Source organism: Microchirus variegatus (genome assembly GCF_963457635.1).
Source record: "Microchirus variegatus genome assembly, chromosome: 20".
NCBI lineage: Eukaryota > Metazoa > Chordata > Actinopteri > Pleuronectiformes > Soleidae > Microchirus > Microchirus variegatus.
The window spans coordinates 17,629,668-17,657,114 of NC_139821.1; the positions used below are offsets into that span (position 1 = coordinate 17,629,668).

The 27,447-nt window shown below is 41.1% G+C and overlaps 1 protein-coding gene across 1 annotated transcript in view; it reads left to right on the forward strand.

The window, feature by feature from the left end:
* The window catches only part of mpped1 (metallophosphoesterase domain containing 1), a gene marked incomplete at its 3' end in the record, with an annotated part of 101,017 nt that overhangs the window by 7,901 nt on the left and 65,669 nt on the right, over positions 1-27,447 (forward strand). The window contains exons 2-3 of the mRNA XM_083907047.1: positions 4,606-4,947; positions 8,345-8,526. Coding sequence (XP_083763173.1) covers positions 4,766-4,947; positions 8,345-8,526 — 364 coding nt within the window. The 5' untranslated portion in view covers positions 4,606-4,765. The remainder of the gene's footprint in view (positions 1-4,605; positions 4,948-8,344; positions 8,527-27,447) is intronic.

Below are 27,447 nucleotides of genomic sequence, written 5' to 3' on the forward strand. Positions count from 1 at the left end.
GGTTTGCTGAGCCCGCCATGAAGCTGCTCCAACGATGCAAGTGGGTGAGATGATGGGATCAGGCAGAGAATTGTCTGGACAGGGCGTTGGGTTTAACATTTCTGGAGCCAGGACGGTAGGTGAGGGTGAAATGGAATCCAACAGGAAAAGAGCCCAACGGGCTTGCCGGGAGTTGAGTCTCTTGGCATTCTGCAGGTAAGAGAAGTGTTTATGGTCTGTCCAAACAATGAACGGCTGGGCGGCTGGACTGACAGAAGTTCTTTGTTTCCCACGTCGTAGTTCCTCTCTGCGGGGGAGAGGCAACGGCTGAGGAACGCGCAGGGATGGAGTTTCTGGTCACTGGCACTTCGCTGGGAGAGGACCGCCCTAGATCCGGTATCAGAAGCGTCCACCTCCACGATGAACTGCCGATCAGGGACAGGATGGGACAGAATGGTGGCAGTGGTGAACAGTTCTTTGAGGTGGAGGAACGCCGTCTCTGCCTCACTGGACCACAGGAAAGTCTTAGCAGGAGAGGTGAGTCTGGTTAGGGGTTCGGCCACTCTGCTGTAGTTGCGTATGAAGCGACAGTAGAAATTGGCGAACCCCAAGAATCGTTGTAGATGTTTGAAGCGGTTGGCCAGTCCCTGACTGCGTTGATTTTGGCTGGATCGGGTGACAGCCTGCCCTGCTCCACAATGAAGCCTAGGAAGGGAACTGAGTGAGCGTGGAAGGAGCATTTCTCTGCCTTGACAAAAAGGAGACTTTACAGCACCAGGCTGGACATGTTCCTCCATCGTCTCCGAGAAAATTAGTATGTCGTCGAGGTGGACGAAGAGGAACCTGTCCAGCATGTCACGCAAAATGTCATTCACTAGGTGCTGGAACACGGCAGGGCGTTAGTGACTCCAAAGGGCATAACCAGATATTCGAAGTGTCCTATTGGGGTATTGCCTTCCATTCGTCCCCCTCACGAATTCGGACGTGGGGATAGGCATTACGAAGGTCGAGTTTAGAGAAGATTCATGCCTTGCTGAGGGGACTGAATGCGGCGTCGAGGAGAGGTAAGGCGTAGCAATTTCTGACAGTGATGTCGTTTAATCCTCGGTAGTCGATGCAGGGCCTGAGGGATCCGTCCTTCTTCTCAACGAAGAAGAACCCTGCACCGACTGGAGAAGAGGAGGGATGGATGAGGCCAGCGGCCAGAGACTGGGTAATATCCTCCTCCATGCTCTGTCGTTCTGTCCTTGAAAGATTATAAAGTCTCTTGGTGGGAAGAGAGGAACCAGGAAGCAGGTCTATACCACAGTTCTAAGGGCGATGAGGAGGTAGGGAGAGAGCACGGTGTTTAGAGAACACCTCAGCGAGGTCGTGGTACTCCTTGGGAACCTCAGCGATGTTCAGAGGTTCGGGGATGGTCTCAGGCGTAGGACAGGCAGAGTGGAGACAGCGGGAATGACAGGATTCACCCTATCCAGTGAGTTGTCCGTTTGCTCAGTCGGACTGGGGGTTGTGGTGAGTCAGCCAGGGAAGACCCAGAACGACGGGAGCTGAGCAGGAGGAGAATTCTCCATGGCAATCAAATCGCCCCAAAAGTGGCAGGACCATAAAACATGATTTGAATCTGACGATTCTGATTGGGCAATAATAATATGTCTTCAACACTGATAATAACTACTTTTGCGAGACGGGCATTGCTGCAGCATGGAGCCTCCCGTTGTGAGCCCTCGACTCTTATGTATGTCCAATGATGTGGTTGTCTGATATAGATGTTGTACAATACATTTTTTTTGCACTATTTACTATTCATTTTATGTTCTGTATATTTATTCCATTCCATTTTTCCTTCTGGTATAAGTATTAGTATAAGTATATACTAATAAGTATTAGCATGATTACTTTTACCCTTTGGTTAAAACACAATTATTAACAATACCGGAAGCAAGCTTTTATTTTGAAAATTATAAAATAAGTGAGTTGGCACGAGGCGAGAAGCTCCAGACAGCAGACATACACTTTGGCCTTTACTGAGGCATATCCAGGTAGGTTAAAGTGTGGCACATTCAAACCCCGGTTGGAACAACTTCGAGCAAGGCCTTTCTGCAAGGCGTTTGCATGTTCTCCACGTGTGTGCGTGGGTTTTCTCCGGGTTCTCCGGCTTCCTCCCACAGTTCGAAAAAACATGCGATGAATGTATGCGATGAATGATCGTGGTGGTCGGAGGGGCTGTTTGGCGCTCATTGGCAGCCACACTTCCATCAGTTTGCTCCAGAGCAGCTGTGGTTACACGTAGGTTACCACCGCCACTGAGAATGTGTTTTACAGCCCCTGAATGGCTGTAAAATTACTGATATAGGTCTGATGTTGGTATTGGTAGACACTCAAGGCCGTGATATAGGTATCTGTAGATACTAGACGTGATACTGCTATCTTTTGATACTCAGGGACTAGATATAGGTATCTTTAGGTACTAGAGGATGTGATGCTGGTATCTGTAGATCCTGAAGACATTTTACCCTGTAAGACCCACGGTTGTAAAATTACCTTTAGCCATCCCAAAAAACAATCTGTTATATTTTATCTGTTTTTTTTTTTACCACATGTACATAGTCATTGGGTCTTATTGTTCAGTCTAACAATGCTAGTGGATGTTACATTTGTTAAAGTCCCGCTTTATGGCCATGAACACACACAACCTCTTAAGATTTGCTCCGAACAAAATCTCTTTGTTTCATTGGACTGGATTCATCAGATTCAAGTAAGTAAAATGTCTTTTATATATTTTTAGGTTGTTATTACCATGTCTAGAGCATGTACATATTTAGTTATTGTGGAATAGATGCATCAAATTTCATTTAGAGCATGTTACACATTTGTTGCAAATTTACAACACTGGGTCTTCGTGGTAGTCAAAATAGCAGGCTTGTTACAGTGGACACTAACTGTTGTATTCCCTCCACAACACCACTACCTGAAACAGAACATTTTCTTCATACATGAACAGTATACATTATACCCTTGTGTTGTGTTCTGGTCAAATTTGACTGATTTAAAAGTTTTATGTCTAAAAAAAATATTGTTAATTTGATCAGACTGAGCTAAAATCCCATGTCTTTGTCCACAAAGAGGATATCAACAGACAATTGAGTTCTGGGAAAGGGAAAAATGTTCCTGAATGTGGGGTGTGGAAGTAAGTTGGGGTATGCATGTTTTCCTTTTAGTATGATAAGTAGAGAGCATAGGCTAAGCCATTCACATTTACATTTAGGGCATTTAGCAGATGCTTTAGTCCAAAGCGACTTACAATCAGCAGACAGTATTGTCTGCCTTGAAAACATTTCTACCCAGAGGACTTGGTCCACCACCGTATCTATTCCTTCAGGTTACGTACTACAATACAAAAAGCATATTTATACATGTTAATTAATTGCTATTTTATTTTCAGAATGCCACTAGCAAGGAGAGAGCCACGAAACCGTGTGCAGGATGTGATTGATATCATCCAAAATGGAGAGAGTGAAGTTGAGATGGAACTTGACACTGATGAGAGTGAGAAGACTCGGATGAAGATGTCTGTCAACAAGTGGACAAAGAAAACCAACCACCCATGGACTGTCCAGCTGATAATTACGTGGACATCGAGCCAAAAGCAAACACACCATGCCCCGTGACAGGTGTCGCTGGCCGAAAAAAAGATTTCATCAGTCCCAACACTGATTTTTCTGGTCTGGATATCATCTTCGGGCAAAGACAACCAATCAGGAACAGTGACGCAGGAAGCCCTCTGAATGCTACAATGATAAAATTAATCTTTAATTATTTTAATAATTGCTTAATCAGAATGTTGTTTTCCTTGTCAGGTTTTATCAGCTTCTTAAGTGTGACTATTGTTCTGGTTCCTTTGCTCCATAAAACAAATAAATCATTAAAACTGTATCATTTTCGTTTGTGAACAAAACAAGATACAGTTTCTGAGGGGTTTGGGAATTGTTTTTCCAGGTTTGGGACATTTTTTAGACCAAACAATTCATCAATCAATTGAGAAAATGATTGGCAGAAGAATTGATTATGAAAATAGTCACTAGTTGCAGCTATAGTGTAGTGTAAGAAAGGAAGTGAGTCTACAGCTGCTCCTCATTTCTGCTCCAGGATACATTAGCTGCTGCTAATAAGCATAACACACCTGAAACTCGGAGGTTGAGATGCATTGCGGGTATTAGGTGCTATGTTCTTCACAGGAAAGGATAAAAAGTGTGTGAAAACAACAACAAAACTCTTACTGCTATAGCACTGATTTTGATTTCTTCCCCGAACACTTTCCATTTGAGTGCAATACATTAGCACAATTTATTTTTAAAATTAAATAAGATGTTTAGTTTTACAATAAAAAATACTGATAACACATAATGTGTCTGACTGACTGTCAAAAATTGAGAAATGACCCAAAAATGTCAAACAACCAAATAGGCAGGAAAAGCTCATGTGAGAATCTGGAAGAGGAGAGCGTCTGGCATTTTGTCCCATAAATTGCATAAATGTTGACAAATCATTTTTATTTCTTAAAAAAAAAAACAAGCATGCTTATAAATATGCTTCATGTCAGCTCTTGTCTGTTCTGTGTCTCAGGTGCAGAGAAGTTGTAAAGAATACGAATATAAGGAGGAGGTGATGCGACTGTGAGTTCTGTGAGAGTCTGTCACCAAAATCACCAGCAGTAGCAGCTAAAGCATACATCATCCCCTGACTCTTTGCGCCTGATCACCTGTGCTCTGGTTTGCTCTGTGCCATGGCCTTCACCCTGTCAGAGATCATGGCGGCGAGGCGGCAGCAGTCACAGTCTCAGTCACATGGCGCTCAGCGAGGCGGCAGGACAACAGTGGAGGTAGACGAGTACAGCACCAACCCCACTCAGGCCTTCACCTTCTACAACATCAACCAGGGGCGTTTCCAGCCACCACACGTCCACATGTGAGTAAATACATACTGACATCACACATGTGGTGTCACACATTAGGACCTCATATTGACTTCCTGCCTGTTCAGGAGAAAAAGATCATGTTTCCAATGAGTCTGAGGGTACAAATGTGAGAGGAAGTAGCAACACTACCTGCACACTACTGTAACATGAAACAACATTTTAACCATTAGAATAAAGAGCCCAGGCAGCAAGTCAATGTGGGCCACACTAGGGTTATAATTGGGCTCACAATATGTGTCCAGCCATGGCAAAAGCGTTCACAAGTCTACTTCGGGACATTTGGAGTTATTTACAGATTCCGAAAGTGTGATTTCTAAGCTTTCCAACAATGTCAAACACATGTCCATCTGATAATTTTTGAAGAAGATGTGGCCATTTGAATGTAGGCACTCCTCAAACTGCTTTAGGGAGAATTTTAGCCTCAAAGATTTACACCTTCTGAGAGCCAAGTGACAGAATCATCACATTTACATAGCACAACCCCCTCCTGGTCTAAGCTGTCAGTGAAACCACACCCTGCTCTGTATGAGCACAGATACTATAGTTGTGAGCTACACTGCTACACAGAACAATATATATACACAATACAATAAAAAAACTGGACATAATATCCTCTTAAGATTTAAGATTTGAAATGAAATAACCTAAAAAAAAAATGGGGGGGGGGGGGGGGGGGGGTATGCACAGTGGTATGCACAGTGGTATGCAAAACCCTGTAAATCTTCATGATTTTCCTTTATAAATCATTGGTTGTTTGAAAAAGACATTTCAGTTAAATATATCATATAGGAGACAAACACAGTGATAATTGAGATGTGAAATAAAGTTTATATGATTTACAGAAAGTGTGCAAGAATTATTCAAACAAAATAAAAAAACAGGTGTAAGTTTCACTGTAGATGCCACTGTGTCAGAGTAAATGCACATGGAACACAGCATAAAGGAAGGATTTTTTCCCTCGCCTAAAAAATTATTGCATTTTAAAGTAAATATCACCTTTTAAATATGCAGTAGGAGCTTTAAAAGACATGGATGGAATGTAACATGTGGACATGAGCTATGCACAGTCTGATGCTTCTGAAGTGAAGCAGAGTAAAACGACAGAGGTTTTAGTAAAGAGATGTCTGGGCATTCTCTCATTTGGCACAGTTTGGCACCATCTGTGGATTCTCCGCTGTCCAGCGCTGTCACCGCTGTTTTCTGCTCCTGCTGGTTTGATCCATCTGTGTTTGAGCTTTGTTTCGTGAACATAAGAATGGTTTTTATGAGCTTTTAGCTGAGTGCCTGACCTTTCTGTGGGTATGCAGCACGTCTGTGTTTATTAAAATTAGACATGGTTATATGAAGTTTTTGTTGCTGCGAAAGACGCTGCCCCCGGTACCGCGGGGAAACAGAATGAAGAGGTTAATTTATACATTTAAAAAAAAAAATGCCTACATTAAAAAATTGCATTTTAAAGGCTGAATGTAAAAAAATAAAAAAACCATAAATAAAACAATAAAATTAATTAAATAGAAATGATTTGCCTTTTTGTGATAACCCGGTAAGATGAAGTGAGCTATACGAACAAAAAATTAATTTATTAATTATAAACGTCCTCGCGAATCAACATCAGCCAGCAGCTCAGCTGATGTTAGCGATGCTACACTGGTACCCCTACCCCGTTGGAGATGATGTTGTCAGAGAAGGAGATGCTGCCTCTTCGCCCACAACCATAGATGCTGGTACGATGTCGGAGTTATGTAAAATAGTGTTTATTTAAATTTTACAACAGTGCACTTTTGAGTTTATATGATTGGTTTTGATGAATGATTTGCGTTTTGTTTTTTATCTAATTCAGATCTGAAATATTTTATTTAAATACATGTTAAAAATAAATAACTGAAAAATAACTGAAACACCATGTATGCCTCATCTATATTTAACATTCATGCAATCTGCCTGTGTCACCAGTAATACTTACAAACAAACTAGTCAAGTCATGTTAATTTGTGGCACACTCTAGCCCACGCTATCTGTTGCAAATCGGCTGTTCAAAGTAAATCTACTTACTTGCCAAGTGAGAGAATAGGTATCGTTCCAGGAATAAGAAATAGTTCACTGAAAATGCATAGTTGTCTCTCACTAGTCTGTGGGCCAGTATTGCATTGCCAGTATGATCCACTGTATATATAATATAATAATAATGATAATAATGTGACAATGAGCAAATACTACTGACAGACTTTTGGGTAAACTAAATGGTCTTACATGTCACTGTTTCTAAAACAGGGCATTTTTCTGGGCTGTGTTAAAGAAGGGCAAAGTATACCCACTTCTCCAGGGACCGCTACACCACTGGTAAGCAGGATGTCGGATGTCAGCTCTATGTGTCAGTATCTAATAAACTCAAGCTGAAAACACAAAACTGAGAATAAACTATTTCTTTAACTTTAACTGATAGCTCTTTGACCTTGTTCCTCAAAAGTGAAATAACATATTATATTTAATTGACTGACATAGCTGTTAACACATTTGCATAATTATCCCATGAAGAAGAAACAAACAGCCTACAACGTACGGTTCGAAATGTGTACTTTTTTTCCAATCTGTACATTGTGGAGTATGAAATATATACTTTTTTTGCAATGTATCTGATTTCATATTTCTTTTTCTAATCTGACGCAGTGGTTTTGACCAGTATCAGACTGATACCAATTCTAAATATCATATGACCTCATCCCTAATTTAACCACATTTTATTCCGCACATTTTATTTGAACCATTGATATTAAGAAATATAATTTACCTTTTAAATTTTGTTTACTCTATATTTATTAACAGGAACAGCTTTAAACAAAAACAAAAAAACTTGCTATTTTAATACTTTTTTGACTCCTTGCTGACATTCCTATATGTGTCTATCTGCTTCCCCACTTCCATTCATTTCTTTCTTTTGCTCTTGCTGTGGAGAAGGAGGAGGAAGCAAACCTGGGTGTTAACGTACCTGGAGGAAAACTTATGAAACTGGGCCACGGTTATTCACCAGCTCCTCTCTCTCTGGAGACCCCGTGGACGTGCACAGTTGCTAGAAATCCCACAGGACTGTGCTCCTTTTCTATATCTGCACTTTATTCTTCCTTTTTTTTTATCTATCTCTGCGCATTTCTCTTTCTGTCTCTTTTGGTGCTCTGCTTTTATTGTGGTCTCTTACTGGCTTCTTGCTGTCTCCGACTATGGGGATGATTTTTGCTGGATACTAATTCAAACTTACATTGTCATCCTCTTACCACAGAGAGTTTGCACACAGCCCAGTGTCTCTTTCTCAAGTATTATATTAGTGCAGCGTACTCTTTTCCATTTCTACCTTAACTTTTTCTCATCCTCTGTTGTTTTTATTCTCCTCAGGGTGGACCCAATGCCTCATGATGCCCCCAAGCCACCAGGCTACACCCGTTTTGTCTGCATCTCAGACACACACTCCCGCACAGATGCGATCCAGATGCCTTATGGGGATGTGTTCATCCATGCTGGAGACTTCACCGAGCTGGGACTCCCCTCTGAGGTCAAGAAGTTTAACGACTGGCTAGGTGAGCATCTTTTAACGTTCTCATTCTGGACATCTATCAGTGCAGCTGGGGTCAGCGATAAGTTACTTCCTCCCTTTGTAAAACTTCAAGTTTTGTAAGAAAAACTTTTTAAAGGAGAAGGATTCTTTGAAGTTGTCAGCATCTCGAGGCTACTTTCATTTTCATTTTTCGTACAACTTAAAGGGTCGTATCAGATAAAGACAACTCTGAAAAGCATGTCATATGTTTTTTCAATTGATTTCTCCCACTTCTTATATTGAAATGCCTTGTGTGACTACATCAAAAACTTGAGTTGACTTCTGAATAGTACAAAGCAACCTTTTCAGGTTTTTTGGCATCAGAACTCATGAATGCAATACTGGTGGTGCCTTGAAAATATCTCAAATGAGAGTTTTTAAAAATGTTTCCATTGATAACGCCACTTCCACAGATTGAATACTGATAAAACAGATAAACCATATGGAACAATTGTTCCTAGTGACTGGAGTCTTTGTAAGCCTACTAAACTACATTGAAAGCAATGGATGCCTGCAAAGATTAAAAAGAAATAAGATCTAGGAATCTTAACTGGAACCTTGTACTGCACTTCAGGGCCCAAACAATAGTCCTTTGTGATGCAAATGTATGTGTGTGGACGTTTTTCTTTATTCATTTTACATATGATGTGGTGTGGTGTGAGTCTGGTTTGTGTTATACTCCTCTTAGCTCTGACACAGGCTGCACAGAGACTCACCACTTCATACAGTGTGGTATAACACTGACAGCAGCCTGAGGGTCGAACAGCAGAAACAAACCGCTGAGTAAAAACAGACAGAAATAAAGATCCGTCTTTGATTTCCACAAATGATCAAGCGGACGATCTTAAAGCTGGGATAGGTAATATTTTTTTCTTTTTTTTTAATGCAGGCATTCATTACAGCCTAGAAGCACATCAGCAGACCATGTGATGAAATTACCAAGTGGTCCAGCAGAGGGTGCAGCAAAGCTTGGCCTTTGATATACTTTTCCTCTTGAACCACAAACAAAAAACCAAGACAGTGGTGTCATGTTGTTTTTGAGGATTTCATTTAATATCAGTTGTTGTCCTAAATGTTCATGACACCAAAGCATCTGAAAAGTGGCATGTGGTGGCAAGCATTTCACAATTCTTAACAAGTAAATCTGTCGACTCACATGTTAGCTTAGCTGCTAACGCCACCTGAGTGATGTGCCAGTGACTAATAGTTTGAGTAATGATTCACATTTGAGTGTGTCGGGGGTGTCACACAATATTTTAAGTTTCTTATTTATGTTAACTAAAAAAAACATTATTCCCACGTAATCATTGCAATACATCGATCAAATTATATTTAAATTTACTCTGAAAAAAATGTACCTATTCTCAAACTTGTTTTTCAATTGAGTTGCAGTAGTAAAACACACACAGCATTTAATACATTTACTGACATATATAATAAAAATAATAAAAATACAACCATTCAGTGTCAAATACAATCACAGTGAAATCATGTACAATCCAGAACAAAGCAAACTTATACATAAAAAAGAAAGAAAGAAATCAGAGATCAAATGTGAGATTCAAGAAGTGTGTCAATGGAGGAGAAGGAAACTTGAAGACCATCTATCTTGTGATTTTAGAGCCAGTTTGCCCATTATTCTCTGCAATAGTTTCAGCGGCACTGGTCAGTTTTAATTAACGCATTTTTTAACTCACTAACATACTGTATATTATTATCTCTGCACTGACCGACTGGGAGTGAGCGGAAGTCTTATCATTGTCCTGCTGAAAACAAATGGACTTAATATGCCTCGTTAGCAAGAAGCTGATGAATCTGTGAATCTGTAGGAGTCAGAGTGAGCGCAGTGGCTCCGTTATCGTTGTCATTATCATCATTGCCATCGGCGTCATCAACACGACGCAGACCTCCCCGCGAAACGGCACATGCCTGCTAGCAGGTGCACGGGCCTTTGTGCGTTTATCTGGGGAGGGGAGAACTTGTTGTTCTTTCTCTCCTCTCTCTCTCTCTGTCACTCTCTCACATGAGCACGAGAGCTACAGGGAGTGTGGGCTGCAAATCAGCTAGCCCACACTCCAGCAGCGAGAGAGGCAATGGGAGAGACGGGGAAGAATAGATAAGGCAAGCCAAAAGTGCCTGCTGCTGCCTCTGAAGTCTCTCCCCCCACCCCCTCTCTGTTATTTTCTCCCAGTAACTCTGCCATCTCTCTCTCTTCCTCTCATCCACTCGTATAAATATTTATAATCCAGTTATTCCTATTCTTCTTCGTCCTATTTCATTACCCCCTGCACTCTCTCTCTTTTTCACACACGCACGCACGCAAGCACGCACACACACACACACACACACACTTCTCATTCTGTAGATGAATGTAACTCCTGCTGTTTAGTGTGTACCATGCAGATTTATACAGATCTGATTTAGCGTATCCATTTCCTCCGAGACTCTGTGCAAACTGTGCCTCGGACACGTGACGCCATCTGCTGTCAAACTTCCTGCTCTTTCATCATTATTCCTTTGGCAGATCCTCTCACTTTAAGAAAAAAAATGTGGCGAAGTTAGCACTGGTTGTAGTTGGCACTGTTGCCTCACGGCAAGAAGGTGCTGAGTTTGATTCTTGATCTGGGACCTTTCTGTGTGGAGTTTACATGTTCTCCCAATGTCTGTGTGGGTTTCCTCCGGGCTCTCCGGTTTCCTCCCCTTTAAAACATGTATGAATGATAAACACATTTGGTAAGGTAGATCCATTGTGGCGCCACGCTCAATAGCAGTGGCTCTGATTAACCATCCATCTCATCTTATTATTTCGTTGTGCCATTTTGGTTGTATAACTACAATAAAGATTCTATCCTTAATCTTAATACTCATTAAATGAGTATTAAGATTAAGGATTAAGGAGAAAGAACAGGGACAGGAGAGAAAAGAATGGGAATAAAATTATTTTCTCTCCTGTCCCTGTTCTTTTCACCTTCAACCTCATTGTCCTTCGGTATCCTTTTTCCACTTTCCACTCGTTTTCCAAATTCTCCCCAAAAAATAAAACACCCCCCACCCACACAAATTTAGTGCTCTTTCTCTCGTACACCTCTCGCTCACTCGGTGGCAGCTTGGTGCGATTCTTCCCCCAGCTCTTATTTTTAGCAGGAAGTCACTCTGCTCTTGGGGGCCGCTGGCTGCTGCTCAAGGCTTTGTCAATGATGCCGAACGTTGTAGAAGAGTAGAAGAAAAGAGGGGAGGAATGAAGATGCAAGGAATGAAATTCATGCAGGGAGAAAGGAAGGGAGAGGAGCTGGAAAGTGAGACACATGACAGTGTAACAGGAGGAGGAGGTTTAAAAGGGAGAGTAGAAGGGAGAGTGTCTCTGTCTCTCCCCAGAGGGAAGCTGTCTTACCTGGGTTAACTCGAAGCTCAGCCGCCCTGGAGGCTGATGCCAAACTTCTGCCCTCTGTTGTCATGGCGATCCCAGCAGGTCCAGCTGTCAGTCACTGTAGTAGGACTGTGAGTGAGTGTTTCAGGTGTTTCATGTCACATTTGGCAAATTTTAATTCCCTCCACACTTCTGGAAGTGAAGTGTGTTCTACTTAAAGCTCAGGTCGGTAAGTGTGAAAAAGTAATACTAGCAGGCTATACTTATCACCCCGCCTATCCCTCTCATTCACCAGTTCACATGTTGTGGTGAAAGTGTACAGACTGGGTATTAGTTACCATCACCTCTATTTTTATTCAGTAAAAATAATCACTGTTCAAGATCTGTGTGAAATGGAAGGAAATTTTCAGAATAAAAATAAAATTTTAAAAAGTAAGCGATACACCATATGTAGTTATAGAAATAATGATACTTTTAGGGTTAATTCCTCAGAGCCAGTCTCAAGATCCTAAGCAGACTCAGCGACTGGAAACGGTTCAATAAAGCCACACACACATTCACCGACTTATGAATATTTATGAGCTTATGGATATTTTGAATTCTATTCATATCGTTATTTAAAATAATAATTCACATTTATCACATTGTACAAATATATACCCACACATCATTGATTTTATTTATCACATCAACATTGTCAGTAACACATAGATTAATGAGTTGTCCATAAGCACATTCAAAAAACTAAGACTCTTAATAGGTTGCATGAATATCATTAACTTCATCAATATAATAATACAAATTATCTCATATTTTAAGCATATTATGTAATTTGTGAGGTATCATATACAACCATTTAAAATAATCAGTAATTTATAATGTGTCTCTTATCAGAGACAACAAACCGTACCTCACATAATATGTGAGGTACGGTTAATTTCCACCTATATTATAGGTGGAAATTAACCTCTTTTTCCGTCTGTTTTGAAAGCACACAATACTTCTTTAATAAGGTTTCACAGAAAATGTTTTAAAATAGCCACAGTTCTTAATAATGTGTCTGACAAGAACCAACAAATATTTCCTAATATGTAATGTAAAATTAGCAAATGTCTGTTTTTGAAAAACACATTACTTTAATGACATATCTAATTATTATTCTTGAACAAGCACAGAAAGAAATGAACTGTGCGCTCAGCCGCTCGCTGCTTTTTTCTGCATAGTCGATACAATCCCTAACATACTGTATAATGTGAAATATGTCTGTTATTAAAGCATACACTAATGTTATCTAATTATTTTAGTCATTTCTGTTCTGCAGCAAGCAATATATGTCTTAAAGTTAAACTGAAAACACACATTTTTTTAAAAAACATTTTTAACTTGTGATTTAAAAAAAAAAAATCTGTTTCTAATACATCACAAAAATATTGTATTTTATTGGTTTTAAAATACACTTTGTGTTTGCAGTTCCTAACTTGTTCTTTGCACCCTGTTTTTTTGTATGCGATGCACCATGGGTGGGCCTTAGGAAGCTGACTGCTGATTGGTTACTGTGTTTTGGAGTCATCGGACTGTAAGTAGTCACGTGGCTTGGAGTCATTGTCCGTTTTTTATATAAGTATATACAAACGGAGTATATAAAATTTAACAAACCTTAGATACTTACAATTATTTTATTTTATTTTGTTGGATGTCAGAGCAAACAAAATTCCAATCATTGCAAACAAAAAATGGAAATAACAGATATTCAAAGATCCATGATGTAGAGGCATAAGCAGCAGCTTGGGGGCCCCTGATCACTATAGGGCCCCCAGTAGTGTGTGAAGAATTTAAATCATTTCTTTAACATATTAAAATCAAAATATATTTAGATATATTTAGATATTCAATAGTGTTGAGCTTAGGTTATTTGGTTTTATTTTGTAGTTGAAGATTTGCTTATTTAGTGCACATTTGCACATAATGTTTTAAGTTTTAAAAAACGGGTTTGTTTAATTCATGTTCAGTATCAAAACTACGGTGGCCCTGAGGTGCAAAACACAAATGCAAAACAAAAAACACAAACACAAATCACAAACAAAAAACACAAAGGCAAATCAAAAAACACAGACGCAAATCAAAAAACACAAACGCAAATCACAAACGCAAAACAAAACACACAAACGCAAATCACAAACGCAAACCAAAAAACACAAATGCAAATCAAAAAACATAAAAGCACAAATGCAACCCAAAAACACAAACGCAAAACAAAAAACACAAACGCAAATCACAAAACACAAATGCAAAAAAAAAACAGAAAAAAAAAAACACAAACGCAAATCATAAACGCAAACCAAAAAACACAAACGCAAAGTACTCGAGTAATACACACAAATGCTGGAGTGGAGATGCATCACATTGTCAATGCCAACTGTTCAATGTGGTCACGATGCGTTTCTGACCACCTCCCGAAGTGGTTTGTCAGAACAGATAAGAATCCATCCTTGGGTGTATTTACACCTCAACTTAGTGGTCAGGTGGTGTCCGTTTGCAATCCAATCACAGAAAACTTATTTTAATACCAGGTGTAAAGGGGGATACTGTTGCAGAAACAATCACTAGATTGTTGGTGATGAAGGCTGAAGCATGGGACGGGTCAGAGGAGCGGCAGAGGAGAGAAGCTCAGAATGAGGAAAAAAGAGGAGGAGGAAGTTAGTGAGGGCAAGCAGTAACAGCACTTCATACCACCAGTTCTCTCCAATAATGGCTGCTTTGATCAGGCTCTCACACATACTGTGTGTGTGCCTCTGATCACGCTCATGAAACATGGATTTCTTAAGCTGAGGCAACTCTTTCCTGTGTGTCTGCATGTTTTTTTTTGTGAGCACTGATTTCACTGTGGACATGAGAGGTGTCTTCATTCAGATCATGTGTGAGTGTTAGTGCAGAGCAGAAACATACTTAACTGCACTGAATGCTGTGTTTAAATATGCATCTTGCTGTGATCCAGAATGTACTTGGAGGTCAAAAGAAGAACAGCATTCATTCTTAAACGCTTACTTGACCGTATGTGTGGGTGAATTGGTGTGAATGGGTGAATGGCAGCTTTGAGTGGTTATCAAGTCTTGAAAACCACTATATACAGTAAATACCATTTACCATTAATTGGAGGTGGAGACAGACACAAGAGAAAGGGAGGAAGAAAGACAAATATAGTACAGGCTGGACAAGACAACATAATACAATGACATTAACAATGTCACAAATAATATTCATAAAAGACAAAACAATAATTGTAAACAACCACATGAAAAAAGGGTAACCGAGCCTACAGCAGCTATATTATAGAACCATCCCTTTTGACCATTAAATACCTCACTATGTACAGGAAATGAATGAAACAATGGAAATATTCACTTTATGGAACACCGCTAGACACATTATAACGTGGCACCCAATGTGGGACTCAATGTTCTGCACACCTTGGTTGTACCCAGTGTATATTAAATGGTATGCCTTTGCAGACTTGTTTGTTTGGTGCGAATTTGAAATTTCTTTCTTCGAACATGTGTCCAATCGATGCAGCATTCACAGCGGCCGCGTAAATTGTGACTTTTTGCATTGATTCACAGCTAACCAATCAAAATGAGGATTGATGTACAGTCCAATCATTTAACATGGTGGCAGATCGCTTGATTGTGTTTGTTTGCTTGAATTTTTTTATAAACAAAAATGATTACAGGATGTGCGTAGGGGGTTTGCAAATTCACCTGGTCCTCATAATTTATTTGTTTTTTTGCATTGCGCTTGATGGGACTGTGTCATATTTTCCATCTGAATTATCTGTACTTTCGTCCCGTCTACAACACGTTCGGTATACACAGACCTTTACAGTTGCCTTTCTAGATTCTGTTAGAGAGGTCTGATCCTTCTCTTCTGACCTTTGGCATCAATTGAGAACTGCCACTCATTGGATATTTTTTTTCCTTTTCACATCATTCTCTGTAAACCCAGGATATAGTTGTGCATGAAAATCCCAGTAGATTAGCATTTTCTAAAGTACTCGTACCATCAACCATACCATGTTCAAAGTCATTCATCATTTTTGGTTTGAAATTCAGCAGCTCCTTTTGACCATGTCTTCAGATCCGAATGCATTGAGTTGCTGCTATGTGACTGGCTGAAGAGGGATATTTGCGTTAATGAGCAGTTGAACAGATGTAACTTCTTCTTTCAGCTTCTTCCTTTAGGGGTCGCCACAGTCATCTGCCTCCATTTTGCCCTTTCCTTTCTGTTGTCTGCTGTTACACCAACTGTTCTTATATCCATGAACCTTCTGGGGTCTCATGACCAAACCATCTCAACCGAGTCTCTCTTACTTTTATTTCCAAATTGTTCAACCTGAGCTGTCCCTCACCTGAGTTGCTAATTTCTAATCCTGTCCATCCTGGTCATGAACATCTCAGTATCTTCAGCTTGATACCTCCTGCTCCACCTCCTGTGTTTTTGTTTTTAGACAGTGCCACTTCTTTTAATGGTTGATCCCATAAACTCATCCATTTTCTCAACCTCTAACCCTTGCATCTTTACTGTACCACCTGTCTCACTGTCATAAACACACAGGAATTTTACATTATTTTGCTACCACTAACCTTCATTCCTCTTCTCTCCGGTGCAGACCTCCCCCCTTCAGACTCTCTTCCAGGCCGTTGAGACTCCTGTACCCAAATAAAGTGAAAATCAATTTGTTCATATACTGTAGACTCTTGGCATTCGTTGGAGTTTGTAATGCATGTTAGAAATAATCATTTTTATGGTAATTTTCTACGATGGCCCTGAGGTGCAAAACACAAATGCAAATCAAAAAACATAAACGCAAAACACAATTGCAAAACCAAAAACACAAACACAAAACCAAAAACACAAAAGCAAATCACAATACACAAATGCAAGGGTTGGTATCAAGCAAAAAAAAAAAAACATTAACTCACAACAGAAATGCAAATCAAAAAACCCAAACACAAATGCAGAAGACACAAAAACATTAACTCACAATGGAAACGCAAATCAAAAAACGCAAAAACAAAAGCAGAAAACAGAAATGTTGTGAGTTAACCCTGGATTTCCACTGGACGTGTTACAGCCATGGCGCGTCAGCGGCGCCGTGGCAAATCGCTTCCATTCTACTCAATGAGAGCATTTCCACCAGACGCGCTGCGGAACCTCTTAGCAGCGTCACAGAAGCGGCTTGCTGCGCCACAGCGTTATTGATCGGTAGCAGTTCTATTTTTGCCGTTGCCGCCGCTGAACCACACAAAATTTCAACAGAGCAGATCGCACCAGACAGGGAGTGAGACACAGACTCAAACATTTTCCGCCACCCTTTCAAAATAAAAAACAATACGCAGGTCACACAACTTCACATCAACATTACGTAGTGACCGGTGCTGCCAGGTCAACAGTCAATAAATCAGAGCGTCTCGGAGAGTCATGTACGACGAGAGACTGATTGTTGTATTGGAGAAACATAAAATCATTTATGACACCAGATCAACACTTCTTCCACGTCAGAGAATGAAAAGAAGCTGTGTTGCTGTCGTTTCCTTTATACACACAGTCTTTCGCGGGATCTCGTGGACTCGCGTGCGTTCAAGTTTATCGCGCGACCTTCTGTGAATACCACTGGCTCCCAAGGCACCGCGCCGCTGCTGTAACGTGCCCGGTGGGGATTGATGCCGGGCAGAGTAACGCAACAGTGGAAATCCGGGGTTAATGTTTTTGTATTTCTGTTTTCTGCTTGCGTTTCCATTGTGAGTTAATGGTTTTCTGTTTTCTGCTTTTGTATTTCTATTGTGAGTTAATGTTTTGGTGTTTTCTGCTCGATGCGTGATTCGAATCTGCAGTGAGGACTGTAGCCTCAACATGTCAGCTCTATAAAGTGAGCTAAACGCCACCCATGCGTTTGTGTTTTGTGATTTGCATATGTGTTTTTTGATTTGTGTTTTTGTTTTTTGATTTGCTTTGTGATTTGCGTTTGTGTTTTGGTTTTGCGTTTGTGTTTTTAATTTGCATTTGTGTTTTACAAATGTAAACCTTATGTATACCCTATGTGAACAAACGAGGTACAGTGTCATTTCACACTGAATACATGAATTCAATGTGACGTGAGGGGATGATGAGGTACATGAAGAAAGGATAAATTGTTGAAACAAGAGTTAGCCCAACTTTTGCTCTAATAAAAACACAACCACAGGCATCTCTCTCTCTCTCTCTCTCCCTTTGTGTGTGTCTGTGTGTGTGTTGCAGGTCCACAGCCTTTAGCTTGTCCTCTTCCACTCTTTATTTAGTGCCTGCTCTACTCTGTTCCCCTTTACTGTTGAATAATAAATAAGTGACAACCATGATGCGATCGCCTTGTAGGCACTTTAAATGTGAGTGTGTTTGTTTCTTGACCCAGCAGAGGGAAAGTGTGTGTGACTCTCCTGTTGCCTTTACACCTGTGTGTGATTTCTGACCTTCTCTCTTCTGTCAATTTTTGTAGCCCTTCAACTCCCCTTTTACCCCAGCTCCTACCTTAGCACCCCTGCTCTTCACCTCCTCAGTTTCCCTAATTCTCCTCCAGGCATTTGCTCCCATTAGCTCAGTAACTGCGAAGGCATTAAACTTTCATGAATGCTGTCTTTTTCTGGCATGCTCTTCTATCTTCCTTTGTTCCCTCTCCTTCCCACCTCATTCCTGGTTCCCTCCTTCCTTGCCTTGCCAACTCGCTTCCTCTCTCTGCCTCTCTTATATGGCCTTTCATCCCTGATTTTTATTATCTTTCCTCCATCCCTTTCACCACTCTTCTCCCCTATGTTCTATCCTTCATCCTCCTTCTCTTTTGTTTATCCGGCAGTTCATTTATGTTTTTTTTACACTGTGAAACACGACAGAATTTCAATTGACTGTAAATTTAAGCAAAATATTCCCCATCTGACACTCACTGCTTTTGTATCTACTATTTGCACACTTGAAGAATTGTGTTTCTTGTCTGTGCGTGTGTGTAAGATGTGAAAATGGTCTCATGATAGTCTTCATCAAACATTTCTCTTTCTCGCTCTCTGTCACAGAGGGGTTTTCTGGGTCAGCATCAGTGCGTATAATCCACTGCATGCAAACTGTTGCTGAATCTGCTCTAGCCTCCTGTCTTACTCCGGTTTCAAACCGGATACATCAGCAATTGCTGACCAGCTTATGTTGTGTTTTACATGGAGTTTGCCTTAAACACTATTTTTTTTCTTTTGGCTTGTCCCTCTCTTGGGGTCGCAACAGTTCCTCATGATACGATTATGCGATAGATAGTCCACGATACCAATAATTCAATTCAATTCAATTCAATTCAATTTGATTCATTTTATTTGTATAGCGCCAGATCACAACATACATAATCTCAAGGCACTGTACATAGACATCATTGAGATAATAATATCACAATACAATTATTCTGTGATCATCAATTAATATATTGCAAGACAATCATATAATGATACATCACAATATCTGTCCAACTGAAGAAAACAAAACGTCATTAAAAGTGAAAAGTACAGGATTTCTGTATATTCACAACATAGAGAACAATGTGCATAACGTCTATTTATTGAACGTGGATGGTTCCAGAGGGGGGAGCTGCGCTTCTGAGAGCGGATGTGCTGAATAGTACTGGCCAATCACAAGACTCTGTCTTCTGGGGGTGAGAGTTCACTCTGAAACATCGCGGCTGACGAACACCGTCAGAAAAGAGGATTTCAATCGGCTCGTTTACAGCAACTAGGAGGTTTTTGACCATAAAAACAAGTTAATATATGTAAGTAGACCTCCATAACTAACATATATGTGCAACAGGACCACTCTATGTGACCTTTAAAACAATGCTTTGATAATGAGTAGCAGTGCATCCACTGTTCCAGAGGGGGGAGCTGTGCTTCTGAGAGCGGGTGTGCTGAATATACTGGCCAATCACAAGACTCTGTCTTCTGGGTGAGAGAGTTGAGTCTCAAATCTCGCGGCTGGGAAACACCGTCAGAAAAGAGGATTTCTATCGGCTCGTTTACAGCAACGAGGAGGTTTTTGACCATAAAATCAAGTTAATGTATGTAAGTAGACCTCCATAACTGATGAAATCCGCTAACACGTTAGCATAAAGATCACTAGCTTAAAATGCTAACGAGTCCACTCACCGAGCAGAAGTGAGATCTGTGTCTGTCTTTGTTAAATCTATACTTATCTTTATTGCATGTCTCACAGCACTTAGTAAATTTTTTAACATGGACACCTCTGCCTCCCTCAAAGTCCCACCCTCCATGGCGGAGCGGCTATGCGCATTCGTGATTCATTTGCAGCCTGGACACAGAGTGCGAAGGTTCTCCGCTCTACTCTGACTATAGGCTTGGACTGTGGAGTTTACTGTGCTTTGGGAGGTGATCCCGGCAACACACGCTGCTTGCTGAGCACAGTAACTGCAGAGTGATACGTGGTACAGCCACAGATTAGTTATTGTCCGGTTCACCTTGCCTTCCTTTGGTCAACAAAGCTTTGATGACAATCACGCTTTGATTTCGCACTGCACACGCTCAATAACTGTCAGAAAGTTCCACACACGCTGGGCCACATTTGCTATGACGTGTCAATTCTCATTGCACGAGAAAGGACAACAATATATCACCACATATATGATATTTTGAGCCATCCCTAGCAGATCACCTGATCTATCTATCTATCTATCTATCTATCTATCTATCTATCTATCTATCTATCTATCTATCTATCTATCTATCTATCTATCTATCTATCTATCTATCTGGCGCAATGGGGACTGTTGGGTTTCAAACCAGCAACCCATCCAATTACAAGGCTCTAGTGAAAAGGTCCATTGTCAACTCGATCATGAGTCGGCCTGAATAATGAACATACTTTTAAATACCCTAAATCATAACCAGTACTAAAGCCTTGATTATACTCGCTGTAGTGTGGGTTATACCCGCTGTAGCGCCCAGGGCGCGCAAGCACAAAATGACGACATATCCTGTGTAGTGCCGGGCGCGTGAGCGCCAAAAGGTGGCACAGCGCTTGGGCGCGCAGCTCTGAATTTTTCTAACTTTATTGGCTACGGCGCTTGCCAACTCTTCATTTTCAATGGAAGGCTGGCCGAGCATGTGCGCTTGTAGACGCATTTGTGTGACTCTTCTGTCCGAGAGCACTGAGACAGTCACATGACCTTATATTCATCAAAGGAGATTGTTACAACATTACAAAAAGACAATGGTTTTTGCCATAGGACGTGAAAAAAAAGAGGGGGATCGCTTTGTGAAGGGCAAAAGACGAGCCCATAGACAGAGTGGTGACCCAGGGGGAAAAGCCCTCCGGGTGATTCTGGTGGATTATGGGATGTTTTTCCAAATATGTGAAACACAGAGAGACGGACAGTCATTTTGAGACCAGCGTACGCAATATGCCGAAAGTTGTTGTTTATTACTGCTACTGCTGTTGCTAGGCAGCGGACGTTTACCGGCAGTACAAGTTGAATATTTTGGTTGTACGCACTCTGTCGTTGCGGCGAATACTGGAATGAACAACGCGCAGAACGCGATAAGTATAAACACCTCCGTACATACTTATATGGTCACGCGCCATCTGCGGAGCCCCGCACCACGGTGTCACCCGCAAGGATAAAGGAGGTGTTGAAAGGCGTGAAAGATACTTTCACTTACTTTCATAGATAGCTAGGAGAAGTTCTCCTGTTTGAATCCCGGTAGCATGCTGCACTCATTAATTGGATTCTTATTCTATTAATTAATCATCAACTATTTTGATAATTGATTAATTGCAATTGGTTCCCACAGGTCATGGTAATCACTGAACGTTTGTGAATTTGAAAAAGTAAATTCAAGGCCCTTGAATGTTTTTGAAAATTGGTCTAAATAGACATGGGTCATTGAAAGTGCTTGACTTTTGTGCAAGAAATAAAATTAAAACACTCACTTGCCCAAGATCCCAAATGCAGATTATGCAGCAAATCAATAAAGGTGGACACCATGGACGAAAGTGGCTCTTACTTGCCCTACATCTTAAACTGTATCAGCACATTTGGTCCTTGAGGGAATTGGTCCTGGACAGTCCTTGAATAGTCAAGTCCAACAATGGTTTGAGAATCATGTGGTTGTTTTTAGTGTATTTTTTCTTCTTCTAAAGAATACAAAATAAACAATAATAATAATAATAAATAAATAAACCCCCAGATTCTGGAAATTGTTAAAACACAATAATTAGTCGGATCAGAGTCACGGATCGGATCAGCAAAAATAATAATAATAATAATAAATAGAAAAATTAAGATAAGTTTTGTCTTCTTGTTTATTAAAACTTTATTCAATTAAAATATATCAACTTAAAGTGCACAAGGCAGAATATCATCTTTTTCAACAAAAGAAAAACAACTTAAAGTTGCAACATCAAAAGGTATATCTCCTTCTTTTTCAAATTCAAATTCACTACATGTGCAAAACACCCTTTCTATGGGCCCAGTCCTGCCTCATTCACTGCATTTATTTGTATTGTATTGTATTTATTTAGACGGTGCTCAGGATAGTTTATCCACAACTTTTTTCTTCTCCTGCTCATAAAGATCGCTGAAGAGGGTGCGCGACGGGATGTTGTAACGTGGCTCAAGCACTTTCAGCATGTGTTTAAAGCCCTCGTTTTGAACTGAATATGGCCTCATGTCTGCATCTATGAACACACCGATAGCGTTTGTGATAGCGCTAGCCCGGTCGGATTGTGCAGCAAGGGGCTGCTTAAATGCTGCGGTGATAAGCGGTTGTTGAGCAGCTTTCGTTTTCACTCATGTCAGTGAAACACCGGGGTGATGTCGCTTCAAATATGGCTTTCTTGTGCCAAAACAGGGGATTTAAATGACGTGGGGCGTTCAAGCTCCTCCGTTCCTCCGCTCGCCATGACCACGCTGTGTGTGGACTGAACATGCGCACAACTTTTTTTTTCATAAATCAATCCACGGATCATGCGTGTGCCGAACCGAAATGATTGATCCGAACGGATCACGGATCAATGATGATCCGTTGCACCACTACTGCTGATTGCGATTGCTACCGGTGAACCGCATCACAAAGTCTGTGTCAAGCCTTGTTTATGCTCACGCGTGACTTTGTGGTGCGGGGCTCCGCAGGCGGCGCGCGACCTACAAGCCTGCATGTCTCATGCACATGGGAGTACCGGTCTTAACCGCTGAGCTACTCCACCGCCTGCATAGAGGCGTTCAAGCTCACAAGCGTGTTGTTCGTTGCAGTACAACCAAAATATTCAACTTGTGCTGCCAGATAAAGTCCACTGCTTATCAACTTATCAACAACTTTGCGCATATCGCTTACGTTGGTCTCAAAATCACTGTGTGTGCAAACAAAGTTGCAGCAGTTTCATGCAGCTATGCAGTGATGACTCAGCTCATAATGAGTAGGCACTATTTTCTTAGTGGGCAATCAACCTAAACCGTGCCGAGGCGAGTCAAAGTGAGCAATCCTGACCAGAGTTAGCAAAGTTTTTGGGACATAACTTACACACTAAAGCTTTGAAGCAACATACCAAACAGGAAAAACCTCTTTTGTGGCCTGTGGATTCTGTTGGCAGAGTACTGGACTGGATTGTACTAGACAGGAGTGTGCATTAATAGATAAGGCAGGAAAATAAAAACAAACTATAAATAACATTCACGTGCAGAGCAGACAGCAGTGTGCCTTTAATGAATGTTGAAGTATTGGCTGTTGATGAATGGATGGCAGTATTGGATGTTGTCGCTGCTCAGGCTACAGTCTAGTTACTGAAGCAAGAAGAAAAACTCTGTCTGTTGGAAAATGGAGAGGGTGAGGAGGAAGAGGAAAATGATAGACCATTTGAAAATAAAGGAGGAGGCTGGGAATCACTAACTTAATCAGCCTGTGGTGGAGCCGCCCTGAGGGTTGCTGGAAGAGGCTTGTTTGCTGCTGTGTGGGCTGTGAAGGAATATGGCAGATGCCATTTTTTCAGCTGAATGAAGGGAAGATGGATAGATCTCATACACAGAGGGAGCAGGCACTGGAGGGAGATGCAACATGCCCCCATCAGGGGAAGCTGATGATGCAGACTGCTCCTGTGGAGACAGCAGAGGCCATTTCACAGAACTTGTGATGAGACTGGCTCTGTCCTGTAGAGGAGGCTGGAAATGTTGGAGCTGTTGGACTATTGATGAAAGCACAGTATGGCAGTTTTAATTATTTTTGTTGCAGGTGAAGTGAATGGCTTTTCTTTTCAGGAAGCAAGAGGTCTTGGCAGGGTGGCATGGGAGGACGGTACGCAATAATCCCCAAATGTACATAACATAACAAACATAAAAATACTTTAAAGCGGACCTAGAGTGGTCCTGTTGCACATATATGTTAGTTATGGAGGTCTACTTACATACATTAACTTGTTTTTATGGTCAAAAACCTCCTAGTTGCTGTAAATGATAGATAGAAATCCTCTTTTCTGACGCTGTTCCTGAGTAGCGATATTTCAGACTCAACTCTCACCCCCAGACGACAGAGTCTTGTGATTAGCCAATACTATTCAGCACATCCACTCAAAGAAGCGCAGCTCCCCCCTCTGGAACGGTGGATGCACTGCTCCTCATTATCATAACAGTGTTTAAAAATAGCTTCGTCACGACTCCCCGCCACAGTCCCTTTTATGACTTTGACCTGGAGTCAGACCCAGAGTCAGAAGACACTCGCTCGTGAAACACCTCCACAACGGACGTTATTCTTCTTCTGCGGTTCAATGTAAGCAACCGGATGTGCCCAGTCTAGTGCCTGGAGCAGGACGATCTGCTGTTATGGAGAACCGGTGTTTACGTAACCGGACCGGGTTTTTTCAGAGATCTCGCTGAGCCCGAGATTACAATAAAACACAGCGTTCTCAGCAGTGGCTGAACTGTTTGTTTTGAACCTTCAGGGCTTCATAAACAAGGTAATGACGCAGATACACACTAAAAAGCAGCGTTAATTTGAACTTCCGGTCTAGGTCCGCTTTTAAACTAATTACTGTTTTAAGCCCAGTGCATCTCTTAAAAAGTAAAATTATTAATAGCAAAATTAAAATTAAATAAAAATTAAAAAAACTTAAAAGGCTGAGGACCCTCTTCCTCCCTGTCACTCCCTGCCTCTGTCTCACTTTCTGAATCTGCAGCAGCCTCCTCCTCTTCATCCCTCACATCCTCTTCTCTTTCACTTATTTGCTCATCTCCTTCTGTGGTCTTCTCCTCCTTTGAGCATTCTGGTCTCTCCAGTTCACTACCTTCTCCTTCATTTCCGTCCTTCTCTGCTGTACACTTTTCTTACCAAAAACCCTTTCAATATCCCCACTTTTTAGACTACCTACTGCTATTGTATTTGTTATTTTCCCAGTTAGACAGTAAAGGATGTCACCTGGTTTAACTCATTGCTGTGATAGGTGACAGTAAGTGGTTTTATAGCAGGTCTACTGCTACACACACAGTAGTGTGTTGTAAAGTAATCCCACGAAACTGCGACCTTGTGTAAACATTATGGATTAAAACATGACAGGTTTTAATATATTGTATGAAGCTGTTGTAGTCTTTATTAAAAGCAAAACTGATCAAAGAGTAAAATGCTCTTGCAAATCACGAGCGAACGAGTTCACATTTAATTAATTGCCGCGCTGTTATCGCTGACGCTGAATAACCTTAGATTACATTAATTAAAAATGTAACTTTAAGTTAAGTTGGTGTGTTTAAACTTCACCTGGGGAAACTGACTTCACCTTCAGATGGTCGGGGGGGGGGGGCAGTTCAGTAGCTCCTCTCTTTACCGGGATGTAGAGCCACCGCAGCAGACTCGCTGTGTGTGAGCCAGACTGTGAACAGCCAGAGGTGGAAAAAGTACTAAAATATTGTACTCAAGTAGAAGTCAATCAATCAATCAATCTTTATTTATATAGCCCACAGTTTACAAAACATAGTTTGTCTCACAGGGTTGGTAACATCCTCTGTCCTTAGACCTTCGACCAGGGTAAGGAAAAAATAAAAAATAAAAAGTGAAAAAGTCTTTAAATGCCAGGGTCCATCTGGATCACTGGGTTTGAGTCCTCCTTCCTGTCCTGACCTCATGTCGTTCACTGGTGTCAGCAGAACTGTAAGAGATTGAAATCATTTAGAGATGTGCTACATGTAGATTTATGTGCTACATCTCATGGGGGTAGATCGGGTAAGTGGTGAGGGATGAAAAATTGAGGATGGGGTAGAGAAAGTGCGGCTTGTGCAAAGTCTGTGCTCATTCTAAGTGCATGATGGGAAATCCCCCCAGCAGTCTAAGCCTATGGCAGCATAAGATAGACTATTCTAATCAGGACATACCTGATCTAGCTTCCACTATAGGCTATGTTAAGATTAAGATTAAGATTCCCTTATTAGTACCTTAAAAAGGTAGGTTTTCAGTCTCACCTTAAAGGCAGAGACCGAGTCAGACTGTCTGACTGAAAGCGGAAGTTGGTTCCACAGGAGAGGAGCCTGGTAGCTAAATGTTCACCGATTCTGCTTCTAGTTATTTTAGGAATAACCAGTAGACCTAAGTTCAGGGAGCGCAGCGGTCTATTCGGTTGATATAAAGTGATTAAGTCACAAATGTAAGAAGGTGCCTGATTATTCAGGGCCTTGTATGTGAGTAGAAGTATTTTATAATCGATTCTACTTTTCAATGGGAGCCAGTGAAGAGAAGCCAAGACAGGAGTTATATGATCACGTCGTCTGGTTCCAGTCAGTATCCGTGCTGCTGCGTTCTGGACAAGTTGAAGGATTCTCAGGGACTTACTAGGACATCCAGACAGTAAGGAGTTACAGTAATCCAGCCTAGAGGTTATAAAGGCGTGGATAAGTTTCTCAGAGTCTTGTCTTGATATAATGTTTCTAATTGTCTTGATGTTGCGAAGGTGGAAGAAGGCTGTTCTACATATATGCTTAATGTGTTCATCCAGTGATAAATCCTGGTCAAACAGGACTCCTAAGTGCCTTACTGTAGTGCAAGGGACTGAAGTGTTACTGCCTAGGTTTAGAGCTCCACTTGAAAGTGCTGCTCTTATATCTTTTGGCCCAAGGACCATGACCTCAGTTTTTTCTGTGTTAAGCATCAGAAAGTTACGAGTCATCCACGTCTGTATGTCTATGAGACAATCCTGGAGTGTAATAGATGGGTTTGGGTCGTCCGGCTGTACAGATACATATAGCTGGGTGTCGTCTGCATAACAATGAAAATCTATGTTGTGTTTCCTGATAATGTTGCCTAATGGCAGCATGTACAGGATAAAAAGAATAGGTCCAAGCACAGAACCCTGAGGAACTCCGTAGTTAAACTTAGTGAATATGGAGGATTCCTCGTTAACACTAACAAACTGAAATCTGTCCGATAAATAGGACTTGAACCAGACGAGTGCCGATCCTCTTATCCCAACGTCTTGTTCTAGTCTATGTAGCAG